Raw genomic sequence first — 25,530 nt, forward strand, 5'->3', positions numbered from 1 at the left:
AACATGCCTCACGCATGTGACTCCTGGGTATACTCTCACTACAGACATTTGAGCATGAAATGGGCACCAGACATTCTGAGCCCCACTGCCATACCTGGACTGCTGCAGGTAAGGGCTTCGAGTTCAGTGAGCTTGGTAGGCAGGTGGGCCAGCAGGCAGACATCAGCAGCTGCTTTGAAACCCTGATCCTGTAGTAACTGGGAATAGGCTGGGAGTGGGAGTTAAGGGAATCTCTATTTTAAATTAGTAATGTAAAAATATGTATGACTTTGGGGCTGTAGAAATAGTACAGTGGGCAAGGTGCTTGCCTCGCATGTTTTTATCCTGATACTGAGTCCCCCAGCCTGCCCTGAATGATCCTGGCCTTAGTGCCAGGAGTGAGCACTGACTACCACTGTGACAATGCACTTTTGAATATTGACAAATGGAACAATGGGACATACCTCTACCCATACCTAGCTTGTCGTAGCTGAATTTAGAAATGGGAAGTCTGAAGAAGTATCCCCATGTTTAAGTACATACTTTGCATGTTCTCAGCCCTGCATTTCATTAGTTTTGCTAAGATTTTACTTTTATTTTTTTGGATGAGTACACTCCAATAGCGTTCAGGGAACCTGCAGGCCACTCCTAGACATTTTAAGCTAACCAGGCTGGTGGTTCAATGTGCAGGACTCAAGCCCGGCTACTTCCAAGGGACACGTGGCAGTGCTCCAACGCTCATCCCTCCGTGCCAGCGATCACACTGGGTTCAGGTGTCTGCCAGACGTGCATCCTAGCCCCTGCATATTTCCTTTCCCCCAAGATTTTAAATTAAAGATTGTTGTGATTTTGTGCTTGGAAGTAGAGGGGATAGCAGGCAATGAGTCTAGCGTGATACAAGGTTTATCTTCGAAGTGATAAAATGTTACAGAATTGAGTAGGGTTTTCTGCACAATATGATGAGCATTCCTACAGATGCTGGATTATACACTTGTCTTTCCTTTTCTTGATTTTGGAGATACATCTTGTGGCCAAGGCTTCTTTGTGCAGGGGTCACTCCCGCTGGGGATCAAACTTAGGTTGGCTGCATGTAAGGCAAAAGCTGCAGCCATTCTGATCTCCGGCCTACACATGATGCAGTTTTAAATGGAAACTAATTAGTTATATGATGGGGTGGGGTACATTTAGCTATGCATAGGGAACCGTAGGGACGCTGGGGGTCCAGCCCCATGTAGACTGGGATTTCTTCATTGATTTGAGTATGTAGGTTTTTACTTTGTGAATTCAAGAAGCTATTTTCTTAGCATTTGTACAATTTTAAGTGCACACTTTCACCCTTTGTACAATTTACTTTTTTTTTTTTTTTTTTTTTTTTTTTTTGCTTTTTGGGTCACACCCAGCTATGCTCAGGGGTTACTCCTGGCTTTGCACTCAGGAACTACTCCTGGCGGTGCTTGGGGGACCATATGGGATGCCGGGGATCGAACCCGGGTCGGCCGCGTGCAAGGCAAACGCCCTACCCGCTGTGCTATCGCTCCGGCCCTGTACAATTTACTTTAGATTAATAAGTATTGTGCATTGAACAGTAACAATTTTATTTAAAAAATTTTGGGTTTGGTTGGTTTGGGCTCACCTACTGGTTTTCAGGGCAAGCTTCCTATTTAGATGCTGTTAAATACTTTGAGTTACTCTGGCATCTATTCTGATTTTATTTTATTTTCTAAATTATTTTTATTTTATTTTTTGATTTGTGGACTTTGGGCCACACCTGGTGATGCTCAGGGGTAACTGCTGGCTCTGCACTCAGGAATTACTTCTGTCTGACTCTAGGGATTGAATCTGGGTTGGATCCGTGCAGGGCAAGCACTGTACTTGCTGTACTATCTCTCCAACCCCAGCTACTATTCATATATTGATGAAGTTAATATGAATGAATTTTTTTTTTCTGTTTCAGGCAAATTTTGACAACAAACCAGTAAATGGCCTCAAGTCAGAATCCATGGACTACAGTAGCTGTGGTCATGGGGAAGAACAAAGATTAGAATTGACCCCACACCCCCATGAAAATGTAACTAAAAATGAAGGAAGCAAGACTGTTAATGCAGTGGATCAGTGGCCACAAACCAAAACATCACAGTTCACCGATCATGTCCAGGGAGAGTTTAGGGCAGTGGTGACAGAAGCTGAAAAATGGAAAACTGCTGAAGGTGACAGGAATAAAGTCCTAGTTACTGACCTCCTTAAACCTCAAAACTCACTTGTACAAGCTATCAAAAATGGCATTAAAAATGCGCACTGCATACCAACTGAAACCAATGTGTCCGTTACAAACTCCAATTTGGATGAATCTGGCAAGGCAATTGGAAACAATTCTAATAAATTCCTGAAAGCCCCTGCAAACCACCACAATGCTATGAGCTCCATAGCAACTAATGAGACCGGCCATCATCTCACGGGCAGGAGCAGCATCTCTGTCTTCCAGAAGCCTGGCTTTAACTGCAGACCTTTCCCAAATCCTTCCGACTTCAGTACCAACAGTCACCCCATGACACACAATGAAATTGTTCAACCCAAAACTCCAGACACGATACCAAGTAGAGACCCAAAAGATGGATCTCCCATGCAGCCTAGTCTTCTCTCCCTCATGAAAGACAGGAGGCTAACGCTGGAGCAAGTCGTGGCCATCGAAGCACTGACACAGCTTTCCGAAGCTACATCTGAGAATTCCTCACCATCAAAGTCAGAGAAGGATGAAGAAACAGAGCAGAGAACAGCTAGTTTGCTTAATAGCTGTAAAGCTCTCCTCTATTCAGTAAGGAAAGACCTTCGGGAGCCCAAATTGTGTGGGGAGCCTCAAAGCCGTCAGCACGGTCCACCATTGGAAAAGCAAAATTCATGCGGCATGGTGGTATTTAATGGCCAGAATCCCATATCTAAGTCACCCAGTAACCCAGGTACCAAACAGGAATCTGCAAAATCCAAGGAGTATTCAAAAGACACGGATTCTCTTTTTATACCAAATTCAGCTTCATCTGAAACTGACATCAATAAAAATGTTTCCCAAGGAAGAAATACCCTTGACAGTTCCACAAATTTGAATCACTTGACACCAAAAATTAACAAACTGGTGTGTTGTCACCCATCACTAGATGCTAATAAAAAGTTGGACTCAAAGGACAATTCACCAAATCAAGATACTGTTCACAGTAAAATAGAGGAAGATGTGGCCACACAGTTAACACAACTTGCATCCATAATTAAATGTAATTATGTAGAACCAGACAAGAAAAACGTTGCAAGTCCACCAGCAAGCCTCGTTCCACATAATACACAGCAAAAACATAGTAAGGAGAAGACTACAGTACAACAGAAAACACCTTCAAGTGCACAAAATAAGCCTGGCTCAGCATTAACCAAGCAAAAGAGCACAACTCAGAAAAAGACAAAATCTGCTGCACCAAGAGATAGGAGGAAAAAGAAGACCACAGTCATGAGTTGTCAAGAAAATGATCAGATAAAGAAGGAGCAATTGGCCTATGAGTATACTAAGTTGCATGATATTTGGATAGCATCTAAATTTCAGCGATTTGGTCAATTTGGATCACATGATTTTCCTATTCAATTGGGAAAAATTCCTCCCCTGACCCAAGTGTTGAAACCTTTGAGTCAATCAAGTTCTGCATTAGAACATAAAAAATTATTTCCTCCACGCAGTCAAATCAAATTTGAGCGTCGTTATCCTGAGTTGGCACAAGAAGAAACATTTAAGGTCGAATCATTGAATAGTCTCCCCACAACCCAGATCAAAGTGGAATCCAATGGACAGGTGTTTACAGAAAAAGTTTCTAATTCTCAGGTACAGCCAACAGTGAATGTCAATCAGAAAACTCATTCATTACCCCAGTCCTCTCCATCTAACCAGTGTGCTAATATAATGGCTGGGATTGACCCATCAAAGTACCAGCAGGATGTCAAAGACCAGCTTGACCTCCAGAAGCTTCCAACAGTAACTGAGAATTCTCCCGAGGCACCCTTACCAGACCCAGCACAAATTCTCAGGATAGCAAATGTGGTAACTTCAGGTGGAATTACAGTGGTTTCTAGCAAAAGCGAAGAGGAAGTCTGCTCATCTAGTGTGGGAACAGCAGAAATTTCCCCAGAAGACAGAGCCCAGCAAAATTTTAATGATTATGCCATGAAGTACTTTACTAATGAGACAAGAAACTTTGTGTCTGCAACGAAAGAATCTGAGTTGCCAACCTGTGATTGTCCCGGTAAGAGCAAGCATGCATGCACTAAAGTATATGTGTATGTTTCTTGGTTTAATTACATGAGTGTCCGCATCATATATATTGTTAATAAATAAGATTATTTTACTGTGGTGCCAGTGTACAAATGAGCCCAAGACTGCAGACATACAAAGGAATGTGTTCTACTGCTAAATCCTAGCCCCATGCCTTTTTTTATTTTTAATTTATGGCTTGTTTCACCATTCATATTCTGGGTAATATAGACCAAGTATTACTCAATCCATTTTTCTTAGAAAGATGGATTTGTTCTTTATAGATAAATAAGTGGATAGTAGAACTGAAAGTTGACACTTTCTCAAGTGGAAAATATTCTCTTGCATTGTTACATATGTAAAAAAGTATTTATCTTCCCCAACCCCTATCCACATTTTTGGGTTCAGTGCTCAGGGATTACTCCTGGTTCTGTGCTCAGGGATCTCTCTTGGTGAGGTTCAGGTGTGCTAGGTACTGAGCCCGGTTTAATCACATTCAAGGCAATTGCCCCACCCACTGTACTATTGCTCTTGCCTCTCACTTAGTCATTTGTTTATTTATTTTTTGGTTTTGGGGTCACACATGGTGATGCTCATATGTTACTCCTGGCTCTGCACTTTAGGAATCTCTCCTGGCAGTACTCAAGGGTACTAAGGATCTAATTTGGGTTGGGTATGTTCAATCCAAATAGCTTACCCAAAATACTCTCTCCAGCCCCTGGCCTCTTAATAATTTATTAGTTTATTTTGTGTGTGTGTTTTTTTTTTTATTTTTTTGGTTTTTGAGCCATTCTTGTGGGGATTGTATGCTACTCTAGGACTCAGAGGTCCTTCCTAGTAGCACTCAGGAACCTGTTGAGCCATCTCTCCATCCCTATTCTTTTTGTTGTCGTTGTTGTTCTTGTTCTTGTTCTTGTTATTGATGCTGGGAAGATTGTTCCAAGGTGTATGGGGTGTATGCCAGTATGACATCCCACAATACTAGAAGACCATGAGGTCCCCAGGATTCATGGATTCTTCTGCATGCCAGCCATCTTCAAACTTTCTGCCTACCTCCTATAATTATTCTTAAATTTTAAAGGATTTTAATATTCTAAGGGTTTTGCTTAGGGAATTAGTTATTTTAAGAACTATCATATGTGGAGAAAAGTCTGAAATTGTCACCCTGGTGTGGAATCTTTTATGTTTTTTAAAATAGTATTTAGTGAGGCTGGAGTGGTAGCACAGCGGGTAGGGCATTTGCCTTGCTTGCGGCAACCTGGGTTTGATTCCCAGCATCCCATATGGTCCCCTGAGCACCACCAGGAGTAATTTCTGAGTGCAGAGCCAGGAGTAACCCCTGTGCATTGCCAGATATGACCCCAAAAGCAAAATAATGATAACAATAAAAATAATAATTTTTGCTTTACTTCTTTTCTATGTAAAAGTTCTCATTGTGAAAAGACTACAATTTTAACCAGTTTTAGTATTTCTGTACCTCAGAGTTAATAAGTCATTAGATTATTCATTAAATATTGATTTTCTATAAATATTAGATTTACACTAATGACTGAGTCATGAACCCATTTCTAACCAATGTACAGAATCAGTGTTCTATATTAATTAGTCCCCTTCCTATGGTTAAATGTAAGATCAGTTAGCGCTCAAATAGATGACATCATTTCATGAATACAGTTGTAAAAATTAGGGAAATTAATAGATTTCATAATTTAAACTTAATAGCCTGCTTAAGGAACTTTTGTACGTTGTCCTAGACTGCCATATTTATGAAATACCTTTTTTTTTTTTTTTTTTTGCTTTTTGGGTCACACCCAGTGATGCTCAGGGTGCTCAGGGTCACTCCTGGCTCTGCACTCAGGAATTACCCTTGACCATGCTCAGGGGACCATATGGGATGCTGGGAATTGAACCGGCGTCGGCCGTGTGCAAGGCAAACACCCTACCCGCTATGCTATCACTCCAGCCCGAAATACCTACTTTTTAACTCGGCTACTTTCATCACTTAAATAATGTTATTTACAATCTATTCCCAAACCATAAAAACTTGAGATTTACTTTGAACAGAATTAGGTTTATTACTAGAAGCAGGTGGCTTATGAGTATGTTGCAGAATTTTAAAGGTTTATTTAGGATGATATAAATTCCATTTTAAAAATATCACCATACTGAAACAATTGTGGCATTTATTGCTGTTAGTTCTTAATACCTAATATACTTTTGACATTTTTCCCCTTTTTCTGCTGATGACTCAGCAGTTTCGACAGCTAACCTTTGCCAGGTACCACGGTTAGGCTCTTTTGAGTAGAGTCGTACTTATAAATGATAGTAATGATTGGAGTTAAATTTGGTGCTTAAAAGCAACTTAGATAAAAGAGAGAATGATAATAGTTCCTATTCCAGGTTTTTAAACTTTAAAGTCTTAAATTTAAATTTTTAGCTTTTAAATATTGTGCAGTGTACGTGTTGACATTCACAGCCAGTCTGTCATAGAAAGAGTTACTGTCCCCTTTTGAAGACCCTTTCCTTGCTGACAGTAACTAGCAATTGAGCTAGCCTGGTGGTCCTTATTGCCATAAGCTAGGTGTATTCCAGGGAACGTCACTTAGGTGTCCTCCTATAATTACAATATATGGGGTTATTATGAGATCACTCCAATATGAAACAAAAATCCAGAAATTATTCTGTGTGGAACCCTAGTTTCTAAGTGTGAAGATCTTATCTCTATGGAGATAATTATGTGCTAGAAAATTTTGATAATTGATCTCTGAATCAGAATTCCTCAAATTTAGCAGAGCATAATTCTTTGTAGGAGATTGTCTTTGCTTTTTAGGCTTTTTGTTTCTCCCGAAGCCTCTACTCATGAGAAACCAATAAAACACACCAAACATATAGACAGACCATTTGCTAAACCCAAAATACTCTCTATTCCAGTGGCAGCCAAACTGATCCTAGTTAGAATTTCTACTGTAAGTTAAAATCAGATGTTGGGTTGACACAATAATTGAGTGGGTAGGGCACTTTCCCTGCCCTTGGCTGACCTGGGTTCTCTCCCGGGCACTCCGGTAGGTCCTGTGCACCCAGCCAGGAGTAAGTCCTGAGCACAGCCAGGTGTGGCCCAAAAACAAACAAAAGAAGTTTGTAAGGCAAAAATTTCTGTTTTATAAGAAATAAATGATTCACAAATAAAAATTATCACTGTAAACATTATTCTCTGAAGTAAAAACCTGTGAGTTTTATTATGTAGTAGCATTCTTATTGTTATTACTATTTTTTCCCATGCTTTAATTTGGGGGAATTTTTTTGGGTTTGGGGATCACACCCAGAGGTGCTTGGCTTCTGTTCTGTGTTCGTACGCCCTGCGTTTCCAGGAAAAGAACCAGGCTTGGATCCATACAGGGAGACTACCTTCAGCCCTACAAGATCTCTCTGATCATAAATGCTTATAATCCTGCTTGACAGCTATGTACTCAGTTCAAACTGTCACTCTTATAGCACCTTTTTAGCTTTTACATTGTAATCCTTACATGACATTTTAAAGATTTCAATTTGAAAATAATTATGACCCTCATCTTAAAATTTTTTTCCATCGTTTATTCCAAGAGAGAGAGTGAATAAAATCAAGAACAGGAGTTAAAGGATCAAGATAAATTTAAGGGCCTATTGTCTTCTACTTTAATTATTAAAATCGACCAAAACCTTTTCAAGAAACATTGATGCTTTGAAGTCAACTAAACCTCAGTTTAAAACAGTCCCTTTTTGCCCCTCTGCAATTCTGTGAAGCTTGGGTCTAATAATCTTATTCCTTCCACAGATCGAGGTATACAAAAAGACAAAGGCCCATATTATACACACCTGGGGGCAGGACCAAATGTTGCTGCCGTCAGGGAAATCATGGAGAATAGGTGAGGAAATACGCTTCCCGGTCACAATTCTGCCTGTCTGTGCACCTTAATGCAGAGAAGTTTTCTCTGAGAACAAATGTGAGGTGAATTTGGATGTTTCTGAGATCCAGGGCAAATAATTCTCTCTTGGTGTCTCTTTGCTAAATTACTCTTTCCATGAGCCATTGGGCACCCAACAAGATACCAAAACAGGCTGTTTTGTTAAATTCAGAAATACATTTTTGTCTTAATGTATAATGGTAGAAACAGTCCCATTGATCAGTATTGATCTTTATGATTCCTTTTATTGTCTCAGAGCTAGGTCATTTATAAGAGTATAGACTTCTCTTCCACATCAGTGTACATTTTTAACAAAAATGAGTGATGAAGAATTTGTTTTTTTTTACCCCCCAGTCTCTTCGATGACTGTTTTGCGTACAAAGATGCTGACAGGTATAGTTTTCAAGTGTCTGTTGCAGTTCATTGCAATTGTTTTTTTCCTTCACTGTGTTTTCTATTTAGATTTGGTCAAAAAGGAAAAGCAGTAAGACTAGAAGTAGTAGTGTATACGGGAAAAGAAGGAAAAAGCTCTCAAGGGTGTCCAGTTGCAAAGTGGGTAAGTATTCTGTGTTTGTTATTTTTTTTAATAGATTTAGGCCACATATTAAATGACAAAAGTGAACTGCATAGCAATTTTCATTATACTTAGGGAAATACCACGGAAGATGTCTTAGCATGACTGTTGGGGATGGTCAGGGTATTTTCATTGGGATGTTAGAACACATGTTGCATTCCTGTTACATAGAGTATAACCTTTCCCAAATATTAATTAGTGATCTCTTCACCATATTACAGTTTGCTTATCTACCTTTATTTTTCTTGGTTTGTTTGGGCCATACCTAGTGATCACTTAGGGTTACCTTTAACTAAGTGCTTAGATTCCATGTGATACAAGAGGGCTCCCACACGCAAACTGTACTTCAGTTCTTTTGAGTTCTTGCCCCAGGCCCCTAGTTACCTGTGTACTTTTAGAAATGATTCAGTAGATTTTAAATTCCAGGGGTGGAACAATAGCACAGCATGTAGGGTGTTTGCCTTGTACGTGGCCGACCTAGGTTCGATTCCTCTGTCCCTCTCAGAGAGCCCAGCAAGTGACCAAGAGTATCCCGCTTGCACGGCAGAGCCTGGCAAGGTCCTGGTGGTATATTTGATATGCCAAAAAACAAGTCTCAAAAAAAGCAAAAAAAAAAAAAAAAGTCTCACAATGGAGACATTACTCATGCCCACTCGAGCAAATCGATGAACAACGGGACAACAGTGCTATCAGAAAGAATGGATCTAATGGGGCTGAAAAATAGTACAGTGGATAAGCCCCTTGCATTGCATGCAACAGACCCAGATTCAATCTCCAGCATCCCATATGGTCCCCTGAGTACCATCAAGTGTGGCCCAGAAACAAAAAAAAAAAGGAAAAAATAGTATCGAGCCATTCAGAAGTAACTCATCATCATTTAACTTATTTTGAAAGTCTTTACAATTAAGTATCCATCAGACTTCATATTAATGAAGTTCAGACTATATTGAAAGCAAAAAAAAAATTTTTTTTTTTTTTTTTGGGTCACACCCGGCGATGTACAGAGGTTATTCCTGGCTCATGCACTCAGGAATTACTCCCGGCAGTGCTCGGGGACCATATGGGATACTAGGGATCAAACTTGGGTCGGCCGCGTGCAAGGCAAATGCCCTACTTGCTGTGCTATCTCTCCAGCCCGAAAGCAAAAATTTAATCAATTGCTTAATTTTGTTTTTCAGGCTTTGGCACTTTCTTTTTTTTTAATTGGGGACCATTGAACATGGCCTCCCAAATTCAGAGCATGTGTATTTTTTTATGCCCTCTCCCTGACCCCAAACCAAATATTTTGTAACATAGCCCCAAAGTTTTTTTCACAGCTAATTTTCCGTTTTATATATGCAAAAATGCATATATAAAAGAGTGATGTCCAACTACTTTCAAAAGTCTTAATTTAAAAACAATTCCAGGGACTGGTGCAATAGCACAGCGGGTAGGGCGTTTGCCTTGCACGCGGCCGACCCGGATTCGAATCCCAGCATCCCATATGGTCCCCAGAGCACTGCCAGGAGTAATTCCTGAGTGAAGAGCCAGGAGTAACCCCTGTGCATCGCTGGGTGTAACCCAAAAAGAAAAAAAGAAATTCCATGAGATGTTACAGATGCTGTCCCATCCCGAGGCCCTCCACAGACACACAATGGGAAAATTAAAAATTTTGAACAGTAACCTTTTTTTTTTAATATTCTATTATTGTTAAATCCTCCAAAAAAATCTTTAATGATTCTTAGTTTCAAAGAAACATAAGCCTGTTTTTTGACATTTTCATGTTCATTTTTCGGGGAGGATTTGTTTGGGGGACAAAAAACTGTGCTCAGGAGTTACTCCTGGCTCTGCAGTCAGTAATTACTCCTGGTGGTACTCGGGGGACTATATTGGATGTAAAGATTTAGCCTATGTGGGCCACATGCAAAGCAAAGAGGTTTTACCTGCTGTACTGTCACTCTGGCCTCTTACATGTTCACTTCAGTAAATTTGCTTTCTTATGTTTCAGTTTTCAATTTTTCCAAACAGAATGTTCCTATAATTTTATATCTATCTGACATTTTTCACAAATACTAAAACAATCTGAATAAAAAAACAAAAACCACAGTTACTAAGAAACAATTTTGAAAAAATTTAAGGGGGCTGGGGTAATACAGTTGGTAGGACCTTTTCTTTACACTTGATCTTTTATGTTTGACCCCCAGCCTCCCATATGGTCCCCAAGTACTGCCAGGACTGATCCCGTAGTGTGAAGCCAGGAGTGAACCATGAGCATTGTCAGGTGTGACCCCAAACCAACCCCCAAGTTTATTTATTTATTTATGTGGTTTGGACTCTAAACCCAGCAGAGCTCAGGGCTTGCTACTGGTTCTGGGAACCATATAGGCTGCTGGGGATTGAATCCAGTTCAGCACTGTAGTATGACTCCCATCCCTGAATTTCTTTTTGATGTCAGAGCTTGTCCACCACAACTGAGCATATTACCCACCGATACAGTTTGTGAATTTTCAGGACTCAGTGCTCATTCACTGCGTTGGTGCCCAGGAAGGCCATGCAGTGCCCCTGCTCCAGTGAATACTTAACTAGTAATTTGTAAAAGTAATTTGATGCCCTTCGCCCCTAAATACATTAGTATTGTTTTCAAAGAGAACAAGAACAGTCTCTTACATAACCACAATACAATTATGAGACTGTTACATAACCTCTACCCAATTATCAATGCTTATACAATATTATTATATAACCTTTTGGTCTTATATTCCATTATATCCTTTAGGAAAAAGGAAAACAAAGTTGTTTTCCTTATTTAGAGTTCTATTCTAAGATCACTTCTTTACATACAATTTGTAATTTATGTCAGATATTTTTTGTTTTAAGGTTTGGGACATGCCCAGAATTGCTCAGGCTTACTCCTGAATCTGTGCTCGGGTGTCATTCCTGATCAAACTCCAAGGATCATATGTCATACCAGGAAATAAAATATTTAATTCAAGGGCCAGAGGGTTAGTGCAGGGGTTAGAGACGCTTGGCAATTCTGCCAATCCCAATTCATTCCTGATTTTACATATGGTCCCTGAGCACCACCAGGAATGAACCCTGAGCAGAGCTGGGAATGGCCATTTAGAACTCCTGTGTATGTCCCAACCCACTCCCTTCCTCTCCTCAGTCATGGTTAATTCTTTGTACAGAGAAGGGAAGCAGCCCTGTTTTCCTGGACAATGAGAAAGTCATGGACAATATCAAAAATAGGAAGGAAATAAGAAATGAATAAAATCACTGTCACGTGGGAGGTTCATGGTATATACTGTATATAAAAAGAAGTGCTATTCAAAATAAAATAACAGGTACCAGGCTTTGTAGCTCAGCAGTATAACACTGTCCTTAAATGTGTCAGGCTCTGGGTTGGACCAACGTCACCTAGATTAGTGGATAGGTAGGATGGTCAGACCCATAAAAAAAAGCTCAGTCTACACTGGAAGTAGAGAGAAGTTTTTGCTGTTTTTGCTGTTCTTTGCTTTGCTCTGTTTGCATAGATCCTTCATCTATACTGCCCTCCATTGAAATGTCACTCACAGTCACAATGGGAAACCACTTATATTAGGATAAGAATGACCAAATGTCAGTGCCGGGGAGAATGAGGGAAAATTGAAACACATATTTTCTTAGAGTGGATTGTTTCTCTACTTTGCAAAAAATTATCTGGTAGCTTCTTAATGACATGAGATGCAGACTAGGGGGCTGGACCGATAGTACAGTTTAACTTGCATGTGGCTGACCTGGGTTCGATTCCCAGCATCCCATATGGTCCCCTGAGCACAGCTGAGTAATTCCTGAGTGCAGAGCCAGGAGTAACCCCTGTGCATTGCCAGGTGTGACCCAAAAAGAAGAACAAAAAAGAGATGCAGACTAAAGAGATTGTACATGGTCTTTACATATATGAGAGACAGCTGTAGAAAGAAACTAAGTGGGGGGGCTGGAGCGATAGCACAGCGGGTAGGGCGTTTGCCTTGCACGCGGCCAACCCGGGTTCGAATCCCAGCATCCCATATGGTCCCCTGAGCACCGCCAGGGGTAATTCCTGAGTGCAGAGCCAGGAGTAATCCCTGTGCATCGATCGCCAGGTGTGACCCAAAAAAAAGCAAAAAAAAAAAAAAAAAAAGAAAGAAACTAAATGGGTCCTGATATGTCTGAGAGGAGCTGTGGAGAGAACCTAGGCTGGGTGTGCCCCACCCTATCTAGTGCATGAGGACACAAGGCACTCACACATACACACACACTTGTAACCAATATGCACAGTTATGCATCTTAGAAAGCTATTTTGGGAGGCGGGGGGCTGGGGCTTGGGGTTACTCCTGGATCTGCACTCAGGACTTACTCCTGACAGTGTTCGGGGCCATATGGGATGCTGGGGGTCAAGTGTGATTGGGCCCGTGCAAGACAACTGCCCTACCCACTGTACTCTCTCCAGACCTTAGAAAACTTCTTATTCTCTTTCCAAAGCCAGTTGATTATTCCTCTGACAATACCCACTTTCCTTTCTTCTATAATGCATTTTTTCATCATGTATTTTCTTTCATGTAGCAATATAATTATAAGATTAGCCTGTAATAACTGAAATTGATTATTTTCATTGCTATTAAGACCAGACAAAATTGAGTGTGGTTGTAACTCAAGTAGTTAATAACATCCTTTGCTTGTGTACAGTCCTGGCATTAGATCTGGGCATTGCTAGACTTACCCACAGTTTTATCGAGGTGCCACTCCCACAATTGCGAAGATAGATAAAGTTTATTGCAAATTCTTTTGATAATTGATGTCGCAGTTGTTTTGAGTTGGGCTAATTATGAAGTGATTTTGTCTTTGGGAATATACTTCTGAAGGCCAGAGAGACAATGCAGTGGTTGAAATGCTTGACTTAGCCTGCATCCAAGTCTGGTGTGGCCTACGCTCACCTGCATTTCCTCCCCTACCCCAAAAGAATACACCTCTGTCATACACAAGTGGTGTATGGGGATTTACTGGCTGTTGGAGCTCTGTGTCTGAGCATTGTTGGTTAACACCAACATGTTGTATTAACATGAGCCATACTTAAGCATTAGGTACATTGGCTTGTGAAAATGTTGACTGTATGGTTATGTCTTAAAAGTCCGTCTCGGGGCTGGAGCGATAGCACAGCGGGTAGGGCATTTGCCTTGCACGCGGCCGACCCGGGTTCTATTCTCAGCATCCCATATGGTCCCCTGAGCACCGCCAGGAGTAATTCCTGAATGCAGAGCCAGGAGTAACCTCTGTGCATCGCCAGGTGTGACCCAAAAAGCAAAAAAAAAACAAACAAACAAACAAACAAAAAAAGTCCGTCTCTTCTATCATTCAAACAAATCTTCATTTTCTCACTCCTTCCCTTGCAAATCCACCCTTCTATTTTGATTTCTGTGAATTTTATAGACTACTTGTATGAATGGAATGAAAACATCTTTGTCTTTCAGGTTCTAGTTTATATCCTAAAGGGTTGTCTCTGCTGGTAAATGTGATAGGGCTTTTCTCTTTTTTTTAAGTTGGTGCACTATTCCACTGTATATGTACAATGTTGTGTTTCACCTATGGGCATTTGTAAGATTGGAACCTGTTGGTTGTTAGGGACAACCATGCTCAGAGCATGACAGTGCAAACAGCAGTTCAAGACTCATATATAGTGTTTTCCACAGCTGTTAAAGCATTTTATAGCCTGGGTAGTTATTTTATTTTACTTTTAAGAGGGGAAGGGAAATGCAGCCCCATGGGTGCTCAGGGCTTATTCCTAGTTCGATACTGGGCATGATCATTGGGACATTTGCGACACTCAAACCCTGCAGTGTTGGGGATTTTGGGTCACCCCTGTGTTGCTCAGGGGATCCCAGTGATGCAAGTGGCAATACATGGAGAACCATGTGGTACCAGCATCACACTCAGCTGAGCTGCCTCTTTGCTTGCTTGCTTGCTTTTTTTTTCTTCTTTATTACATTTTTGTTCCTCCGCCTCCCTTTTTTTTTTTTTTTTATGGAATCACAGTGAAATGCACAGGTACAATGTTGTTCCTGATTTGCTTCAGTGTTCTAGCACTCAACTTTTCACCTATGTACATATCCCGGCACCAATGTCCCTAGTTTTCCTTCCATCCCAACCCCAGCCTTTCTTTCTCTCTCTCTGTCAGACACCTCTCTCTCTCTGGGCTTGTGGTTTGTATACCGGTACTGAAAGTGATATACAGGTACTTGTATATCACTTTACCTTTCAGCACTCAGTTCTTGTCCAGGGTGATCATTTCCAACTATCATTGTCACGGTGGGCCTGCACTTTCTGCTTTCTCTCCAGCCCCTGATTTTTACTTTTTTGCCTAATGTGACTTCCTATTGTTATTATGTGTCTTTTCCAGATCTCCATCAGCTCCCCAGCCTTGACAGGCAGCACCTATTTCAAAAAGTTTCAGTTAGTCTTTCTTTACTGCTGTCATTTCATTCCTGTTCTCATATACAATGTTCTCACACTTGGTTTCAGAGCTTGAAAACACTGAGCTACTCCTTGTGGTGCCTCAGTGGAAGGGAACAGAGGTTTGCTGCCCACCTGCAGAGCAGATGCTCTTTTCTAGTACTTACTTGCTTTATCAACATGGTTCCTAGGTGCAGGCTTCTTTTTAGTTTTTGTTTCTTTCAGCGCCAGTGATTGAACCTGGGGCCTCAGCCTGCAAGGAAACTGCTCTACTGTAGAGTTACATCCTGGCCCTGGAAAAGTTGGTTTTTTGTTTGCTTTGTTGCTGTTGCTTGGGCCACACTGAGAGGTGCTCAGGGCTTACTCATAGCTCTGTGCTCAGGGATCACTTCTGGTTGTGGACCTTACTTGCTGTACTATCTCTCCCAACCCCTGGGAAGACTTCTTAAAGTAAATTTTACTTAAATTTCAAAAACATTTTGAGCACGAGAAAGTTAAGACCATACAAACCTCTTTAGTTCTAGTCATTTATTACTGAGGGAGTCACAACGGGCTGTGTGTGTGGGGGGGGGGGGGCGTGTCACAGAGTGGTGTCCAAGATCTGAGTCAGGTTCTACCTTATGCAAGACATGTGCCATTTGGACTACGTCTCTGGACCCTGATGAGTGATGTTTTGCTTATCCATTCACTTAGTACTCGTTTCTTAACCTGCTGTTTCATTTCCCTTTCTTCTTGTGTTTTGTTGTGATGACAGGGTTGTAGTCACATCTGACTTTGCTGCTTAAATGAGGGGATGCTGCCCAGTGTAGTTTCCCATTATGTGCAGATTTATTTTTCTATTTTCCTTCCTTTTTTCCTTTTTCTTTCTTCTGCCAGTTATTTCTCAGGGCCCCAGGGGCCCCTGCTGGCAGCCGAGTTAACAGATCAGTGTAAGGGAGTGAGGATTCAGCTGCAAGGCTCCTTTCTTCCATGTTGGGAGACCCCATGGCCAAACCAAAAGACTTCCAGGATCTGATAATGGTGCGAGGGATTGCCTTGGAGTGAGGTGCATCCTCTGATCTTCACCAAACTGTGGTGCTTGTCGAGGGTCACTCACATTTGGTTGTTGTGCTCATGCATATGTGACTTTTGCCCAGTTGGAGATTACTTTCCATACCAGGAACCACAAACAACACCAGGAACACTTTCTATGTATGTGGCACCACCAGAGATCAATTCACAAACTTAGAAGCCAGCAGTTCTAAATCCTGGAGTGATGTTTTATTAGTCCCACAGGTACAGTACAGTATAAGAAAAATGGCTACATATTCAAAGCTAATCACTGTATTTTGGATTCATCACAGCTTCTGAACAACCTTAAGCATATGAATTAGTATCTTCTGTTCTTATGAACACGGAAAATTTTAATTATTGTGGAAATGTTGTTTCAAATATTAATCTAAATGTAGCAGAATCCTTACCCTGGGAAAGCATTCGTATTTTTCTAAGGCTCCAACATTTACTTTCTGTGTTGTTGTTACTGCTGGAGAATCACTTATGATGAAATCGGGTTTAAAATTTTAGAACTTGCTCATACCTTACGTGGACTTGAGACAAATTTCTAACTCTCCAGTTCATTTTTTGTTGGGAGGCCACTCCTGGTAGTGACCAGAGTTTACTCCCAGTTGTGCTCAGGGATCCCTCTTGGAGATGCTCCATGAACCATGCGGTGCTGGGGACTGATCCAGGAGTCCCACATGTGGGAGACGTGGCATAGCACGTTACTGCCTGGCTCTGTTGGGTTGGTCCTGCAGGTTCTCAGTGGCTAGTGGGCTGCCTGGAATTGAACTTCCTGAATGCGTACCGTGTTCTTGGTTCACTGAGGTATCTCTCTGGCCCTTGAACGGTGAAGTTTGCATTGTTTTTTCCCTAAAACAATGTGCTCAAGGTTTACTCATGGTTCTGCTGCCAGTGATCAAGTCCAAGTTCAACAGCTGCTAGGCAATTGCTGGATGTGCTATACTATCTTTCCAGTCCCCACACACAGAGTTCTAAGGAATATTCATTATCTTTGACATTAGGGTTTTTTTGTTTTCATAAAACAATACTTTCTTTTCTTTCTTTTTCATTTTTTTCCTTTCAGATATTAAGAAGAAGAAGCAAAGAAGAAAAAGTCTTGTGCTTGGTCCGACGGCGACCAGGCCACCACTGTTCCACAGCCGTGATTGTGGTGCTCATCATGGTGTGGGATGGCATCCCTCTCCCGCTGGCCAACCGCCTGTACTCAGAGCTCACGGACAACCTGAAGGCGTACAACGGCCACCCCACGGACCGGAGATGCACACTGAATGAAAAGTAATCATTTGTTTTGCAATATTCTGCCACTCAGACCGCTAAGCAGACAACAGAAGAAAACCAAAAGGAAGAAGTATTTCTTTAGGTTCACAGGGAATCATGCTGTTGTAAGAGGTTTTCCTTTGCAATCTTCATCTTTATAATATCCAATTTTATCTCCTTCCCACTTGAATTGTCTCATCCTTAAGATTTGGGGAGAGGGGGGCTGGAGCAATAGCACAGCGGGCAGGGCATTTGCCTTGCATGTGGGTGACCCGGATTAGATTCGCAGCATCCCATATGGTCCCCCTAGCACCGCCAGGAGTAATTCCTCAGTAATTCCTGAGCCAGGAGTAACCCCTGTGCATCACCAGTTGTGACCCCCAAAAAAAAAGATTTGGGGAGAGGGATTGGAGCGATAGTACAGTGGGGAGGGCATTTATTTGCCTTGCACATGGTTGATCCAGGTTCAATCCCCAGCATCCCATATGGTCCCCCAAGCAACACCAGGAGTAATTCCTGAGTGCAGAGTCAGGAATAATCCCTGAGCATCACCAAAGCAAAACAAACAAACAAAAGATTTGGGGAGAAGTTTATTTTAGTTTGTTTGGCTTTTTATATACGTGTGTGTGTGTGTGTATGTGTGTGTATATATATATATATGTGTATATATATATATGTATATATATAACAGAGAAAATTTTGGTGGGCCAGAGCATTGGGTTAGCTAATAGTGGCATTTGCCTTGCATGTGTTTCACACGGGTTCATCACTGACACCTCATATGGTCCCAAAGTCTTGAGGAACTGATCCCTAAGCACCCCTGAGTGTTATACCCTCCCTCAAGAAAAAGATACAAGTTTGCCTGTAGATACTTGCTCTGTCTTGCATTTCCTCTCGTGTTGTTGGAGAATAGCTCCTTTCCTCTGATATTAACCACTGCGCTATGCTGTCACACTTGCTTCTTTGCCCTTATCACTCAGTGATAAGTGACTTTTTTTTTTTTCTTTTTGGGTCACTCCTGGTGATACACAAGAGTTACTCTTAGCTTTGCACTCAGGAATTACTCCTAGCGGTGCTCAGGGACCATATGGGATGCTGGGAATTGAACCCGGGTTGGCACATGCAAGGGAAATGCCCTACCCACTGTACTATTACTCCAGTCCCTATTATAAATTTTTTATACTGTAGTATTCAGTTCTGTCTAAATTTTATTTCAATATTAACCATCTATTATATTCCACTCTATTCCATTCTAGTATTCAATAAGATTTTTCACATTAAGAGAGAGCGAGCAAATGGGAATGCCCTGCCACAGAGGCAGGGTGGCGTGAACGGGACAGGGTCGGGGTGTTGGGAGGGATGCTGGGACCATTGGTGGTGGAAAATGGGCATTGGTGGAGGGATGGGTACTCGATCATCTCATCGTATGACTGAAACGTAAGCATGAAAACCTGTAAGTCTGTTAAAAAAAAATGCATTTACTATCTTTCCAAAAAATAAAAAGATTGTTCACATTGTATCTGCATTTGGGGTCTAGAAATTCTTCAAGTGATAAATGCTAGATACTTTCCAAGGTTTATTCTTTTACCTTTTCTTTCTTTGTTTTGGAGGGGGGATCACACCTAGCAATTTTCAGACGTTACTCTTGGCTTTGCACTCAGTAATTAGTCCTGGCGTTGGTCAGGGGTCCATATGGGATTCTGGGAGAATTGAACCCAGGTCAGCCTCATGCAAAGCAAATGCCCTCCCCGATTTACTGCTGCTCCAGCCCCTCTACGGTTTTTTCTTTCTTTTAATTTTACTGTCACTATTTACAAATAAAAGGTTTTAAATACATCTATCTCTCCCTTATTTGAATCTTCCTTCCTTCGTCCTCTCATAAGGTTTAGCACTAAGTCATATCCTTTGTCCCATTTCCTCTTATCTCTGCTTTTTAATTATGCAAGCACATGGGGGTTTTTTTCCCTCTGTTTTTGTAGGTTTTAAGATTTTTGTTGTAAGATAGTGGCAAGCTAAGAATTGTGTATTATTTTCCTACTTTGAAGGTATAAATTCATTTTTTTTTAATTAGCTGCTTTTACACATTTTTGTTTTGTTTTGGGGTTACACTCTACAATCCTCACGGGTTACTTCCGGCTCTGCACTCAGGAATTACTCCTGGTGCTGGGGTGACCATATGACTGGCTAGGGATCGAACCCGGATTGGCCTTGTGCAAGGCATGCACCCTAACTGCTGTGCTATCACTCCAGCCCTTAATATAGTATTTTTTTTTTCTTTTTGGGTCACACCTGGCGGTGCTCAGGGGCTACTCCTGGCTCATCCGCTCAGGAATTACCCCTGGTAGTGCTCAGGGGACAACATGGGATGCTGGGAATCGAACCCACGTCGGCAGCGTGCAAGGCAAACGCCCTACCCGCTGTGCTATTGCTCCAGCCCCGCAGCCCCTGATATAGTTTGATATACTAATATATTTAGTATTGCTACATTACCATGCTTACTCTTTTTGTTTGTTTGTTTTGGGATCACACCTGGTGGTGTTCAGGGCTGCTTCTTGGCTTTGCTTTCAGGGATTAACTCCTGGTGATCAAACTCCTGGTGATCAAATACGTGCGTGCGTGCGTGCGTGCGTGCGTGCGTGCGTGCGTGCGTGCGTGCGTGTGTGTGTGTGTGTGTGTGTGTGTGTGTGTGTGATTACAAGGTGCTGGGAATCAAACCCTGGTCAGCTATGTGTAAGACATATATCGTACCTGCTGTACTATTGTTTTGGCCCCTTTATGAGCTTTTTTAAAGCTTTAAAGCTTTTTAAAGGGGTAAGTTTAAAAGTAGATTTACCCCATTAGCAGTGTTCTTGCTATTTTAAGATGTTTTACAATATTTCACTTTTATTTTTTGATAGATTTTTTTTTTCTTTTTGGGTCACACCCTCCGATGCTCAAGGTTTACTCCTAGGTTACGACTCAGGAATTACTCCTGGTGGTGCTCAGGGGACCATATGCGATGCTGGGGATCAAACCCAGGTCGGCAAATGCCCTACCTGCTGTGCTATCGCTCCGGCGCTGGTGATAAACTTTTAAAATAATAGCTAAACTACTTCTCCCTACTTCCTTTATATTACACTGTAGTCTAACCTGTTTGGTTTTGAGTTCTGAGCCACCCCGTCTTTACTCAGGGCTTACTCCTGGGTCTGAGCTCAGTGATTAGTCCTGTTATAGCCCAGGTGCCATATGGGGTGCCAGAAATTGAACCCTGGTTGGACAAATGCAACACAAGTATCCTGCTACCTGTACTATCTCTTGAACCCCAATCTTTTCTCTTTTGCACCGTGTGTTGTGTGTGTGTGAACTTTTCCCAAGTAACATCTTCAAAATGCTTTTAGATGTGCACACAGCCAACCTGGGTTCAATTCCTGATATTCTATATTGTCCCTTGAGTATTGCCAGGAGTAACCCCTGGCTGAGTGTTGCCCAACTCCCACCCTCACTCCTACAAATACATTTAGGGTTAGGGAATAAATCAGCATTTATTTGGCTTGCAAGTATAAAATCCTGAGTTCAATCCCTGAATACTGTAAATAAGGAGGTGGCGAGGTAGAGAAGGAGACCCAGATTATATCCTTGGTAGTGCTGGGAGTAGCCCATGAGCTTAGCCAGTGTGTCATGAAAGAGAAAAACCAACCCAAATTTAGTTATAGTCTGGGTAGATTGCTCAAGTAGGCAATGCACATTAGTCAGATGTCGTGAGTTAGCTCCCTGGCACCACATGCATACATAACCCTGCTCCAATATTTGTATACTAATTAATGTATGCTAAAATAAGTTTATTCGAGGCTGGAGTGATAGTACAGTGGGTAGGGCATTTACCTTGCACGAAGCCAACCCGGGTTCGATTCCCAGCATCCTATATGGTCCCCTCGAGCACCGCCCGGAGTAATTCCTGAGTGCATGAGTCAGGAGTAACCCCTGTACATCTCCGGGTGTGACCCAAAAGCAAAATAATAATAATAATAAGTTTATTCACTATTTTCACCTTCAGGATAGTGCAAAACTGAAATAGTCTGTTTTCCTGCTTTGTCAGTTTCAATTCCCTTGAAATTCCGTTACAGTCGTACCTGTGTATGTCAAGGGATTGATCCAGAAACTTGTGGCGCTTCCTTTTCTTTTGGCTGTTCATGGAGCATGTATTTCAACGGCTGCAAATTTGGTAGAAGTCCAAGCCCTAGAAGATTTAGAATTGATCCAAGTTCTCCCTTACATGTAAGTGCTCTTTCTATTTTTAAATCACATGATGAATATATAAGTACATTATTTAAAAATACTTAATTCATAAATATTTAAAAAACTACTGACAATGTAGAAGTACAGTAAGTAAATAGTTTCCAAGTTAAATAAGTTAGATAAAATAAGAATATAGCTACCAACCCAAATTCCAGTTGTCCCTGGCCCCTGGCCCCCTCTCCCCAATAAAAACTCATTATTAAAAGGACATCAAAATTTATACCCAGCCAAAGTGGAAGAATAAATAAAGTCATTTGCCAACATTTCAAAGACTCAGAAAGTTTACTACCCACAGAGCTACTATGAAAGAATTACTAAAGGACGTATTCCAGAAAGAAGATATATGAAACCGGATCGAATCTGTCCGGGACAAGAGGCCATGGTGAGCAAAGAAATTAGTCAACCTTACTGTTAAGTTTAAATAGATTTAGTACTTACACTCTTAATTCAAATAATAACCTTTTGGTATTATTCCATAGTCTTAACAACTAAGGGGGGGTAGGTAGTGGGAGGGGGTTGGGCACCTGTAGTAACTAAGTATCGTGGTGTTTTATACTTGGTTTGCATTGGGGAAGATTTAGCTACCAATTAATTCTTAGATCAGTGTTTTTCAAACTTTGAGCTATGACTCAGAATAAAAAATTGTCCTTTTCAGGGCCAGATAGAGGGCTCAGTGGCCTGAATTCTGTATGGGAAAAACCCAGGTTTGATCTCTGGTACTACATGGATCCCAGAATATTGCCAGGTGTGGCCCAAAAGACAAAACAAAAACAATCTGCAACTGCACAGTGACATATATGTAAAAAATCAAAAACTATCAGAATTTCATTATATGTAACATAGTTAATATTAAAACACGTAAAAATTATTATCCAAGATGTTTCATGACATTTTTATGGTGCAATATATTTTTATACAATTTTATTGCCCTTTTTAAAAAATTATTGTCCTGAAGTAAACCAGTTTCCAGAACTCCTATTGAGTCATAGCACACAGCTTGGAAGACACTACTGTAGATGTTAGAAAAACACCAAGTGTATGATTAGAAATTTTTAGATGGACATAAAATAGAACTTACAAGTTTTAATTTATTTGGAGGCCAAAGAACCCCAGTAATTACTAATCCATTCATACTTGTAATACAATGAGAAGGCTCGGACATACTTAGGAAGCCTTTGCAAAGATAATCAAAACTCTGATATTTTGTAGAGTTCCCAGCTGCTGCAGTGAAATGAGGAAATGAGAGTGAACTGCAAATTTGCGGATGAAGTACTGTAAATTAAGTCTAAGGTGAAATTATTAACCTTTAGGAAGAAAATTATGAAACTTAGTAAAGTTGACTGAATGTGAATCACATTGACACTGTGCCATGTTTAATGGTCAGAACCAGTCATAATGTGATGACCTTTTGCCCTTAAAATAATCCAATAAATTTTCAGTCTAATAATTTCTGAATCACCTCTTTGTTAGAATGTAAATTTATTAATAGTATTGACTTAGCTGTTAAATATTTATTCTGTAACAATGACAGTTATATAATCAACACATGCAAGATCAGATTTACTTAAGGCTACTACTGTAGCAGCTAACATTTGTATGGTGCTTAAAATTCCAGAAGCATTCTTCTTTCCAGGATCTGAAAGACAAAATGAAATGAAGCTCACCAGGGCAGGGAAAAGCTGCACATCATAGCCTTGTCAACCAGTGCAGGAATTGTATATCAAAGAGGGTTTATGGAAGAGAGTGATTAGAAAGATCTCTCACTGTTCTTTGAATACTAGATTGGCAGTGTACAGGAGTAGTTTTTCTCAAGATGAGTTAAAGTGTAAGAATAGTTCATGAGACAGTTGATATTAATTTGGCATATTATATAATAGAATGGTCAGCAGTGTTGGAACACAAAAGATTTAAAAATTTTGCTGGTGCTTTTGTTTCTTGACATAATGTATTTTGATACAGGATCAAATTTGTCAAAGACACATAGGAATTCAGTTTTGTCACATTGGGAGATAGATTCCTCTAGGGAGTCCAAGAAAGTATATCAGATAAGGAAGAATCAGTAAGTTCTAAAGGTGGAATTACAGTCATCAATGTAAACAGATGGTACTGAATACCAAGTAGAGGCTGAGGAGCACTACAGAATGGTTCATGAACAAAGAATAGATAAAAATGAACCCTGTTTCATTTTTATTGTCAAGCCTAGTGGTGCTTGCTCTACTACTGGCTCAATACACTGGTGATTTACAATGCTGAAGAATGACTCTGAGTCTTCTAAAAGCAAAGGATGCACTCCAACCCTTTGGGCTGAAACCTGCCAGCTCAAAACTGCTGGATCATTCTTATAAAACAGTTTAAATTCACAATTTTCTAATACAGAATGTGAGTTAAAGTATACCAGTAGTCAACTTCATGACCTTATTTTTTTTTTCACTTTCCTGTTCAACACATTTACTTATTAAATAAGATGACAACTTAATCAGTCTGATTAGTGACTCTTGATGGTCATAATAAACTGGTCACCTGAAAACACAATTTTTCTACCTAACCAAATCTTGTAGATAGATGTCTAAATAATAATTTAAATGTTATCCAAATAAATTGAATGATTAATCTTTTGAGTATGATCCCAAAATCTTTTTAAAAAGCAGATCAGATTTTTTATTATTAAGCTATATTTAGTGACATATATAATTAGAACATTAAATGGAAAGTTATCATCTAGCTATACAGACTATGCACTTCATGGGTTTTTCTTCATAAAAATACCAACACAAACAGCAATTAAAAAAGTTATTAATCGTGCTTTGCAGTCACAAAGAGAGAGACTTTATGAAAGTCAAGAATTTACTTCTGGGGGCTGGAGTGATAACACAGCGGGTAAGGCATTTGCCTTGCACGCGGCCGACCCGGGTTCAAATCCCAGCATCCCATATGGTCCCCTGAGCACTGCCAGGGGTAATTCCTGAGTGCATGAGCCAGGAATGACACCTATGCATTGCCGGGTGTGACCCAAAAAGCAAAAAAAAAAAAAAAAAATTAAGAATTTACTTCTGTCTAAATTGCTGGTTTTGAATTTGGTGATTCTCTCATAAATATCTAAGTATCATTCATTCATATTAAAAATTTTCTGTTTTTCACATGCCCATCCACCAAATCTCAAAACAAGACAAGACTCTCATTTCTTTTTCCTTTTCCTTTATTTTTTGTGGGGGATGTAGGTATTTCATACCTGGCATTGCACAAGCATACCCATGGCTTAATAGTCTCATCTTTTTTCTTTCTAAATCTCATGTTTCTCCTATATATAGAAATTCAGAGTTTTCAAAGGTCAGAGGTTCGAGAGATAGTACAGTTGCTAAGGTTCTTGAACTATGATCCTCTGGAGGCCAGTAGGTGCCATCCCAGGTTCAGTCCTAGGCACTCTGTAGGGTCCCTCAGCCTGCAGGAGTAATGAGTTTTTTTTAACTTAAGTGAACAGCTTTTTAATTTAGCTCTAATGCCTTTGGGGGAGTGGTGTCACACCCAGCGATACACAGGGTTACTTCTGGCTCTGCACTCAGGAATTACTCCTGTCAGTGAACAGGTGAACCATATAGAATGCTGGGGATTGAACCCAGGTCAGCAGCTTGCAAGGCAAACGCCCTGCCCACTGTGCTATCATGCTGGCCCTTCCACTTATAAGCTTATTTCTTATAAGCTTATAAGAAGATTTCACTTAA

General features: G+C 40.7%; 1 protein-coding gene across 2 annotated transcripts in view; it reads left to right on the forward strand.

The window, feature by feature from the left end:
• The window catches only part of TET1 (tet methylcytosine dioxygenase 1), a 131,760-nt gene that overhangs the window by 79,139 nt on the left and 27,091 nt on the right, over positions 1 to 25,530 (forward strand). For both annotated transcript variants that reach the window (XM_055139546.1, XM_055139547.1), the window contains 6 exons: positions 1,934 to 4,253; positions 8,073 to 8,163; positions 8,665 to 8,758; positions 17,343 to 17,554; positions 21,640 to 21,790; positions 22,107 to 22,193. In XM_055139546.1, the coding sequence (XP_054995521.1) occupies positions 1,934 to 4,253; positions 8,073 to 8,163; positions 8,665 to 8,758; positions 17,343 to 17,554; positions 21,640 to 21,790; positions 22,107 to 22,193 (2,955 nt within the window). The remainder of the gene's footprint in view (positions 1 to 1,933; positions 4,254 to 8,072; positions 8,164 to 8,664; positions 8,759 to 17,342; positions 17,555 to 21,639; positions 21,791 to 22,106; positions 22,194 to 25,530) is intronic.

The sequence above is a fragment of the Sorex araneus genome, chromosome 5, assembly GCF_027595985.1.
Source record: "Sorex araneus isolate mSorAra2 chromosome 5, mSorAra2.pri, whole genome shotgun sequence".
Classification (NCBI taxonomy): Eukaryota; Metazoa; Chordata; class Mammalia; order Eulipotyphla; family Soricidae; genus Sorex; species Sorex araneus.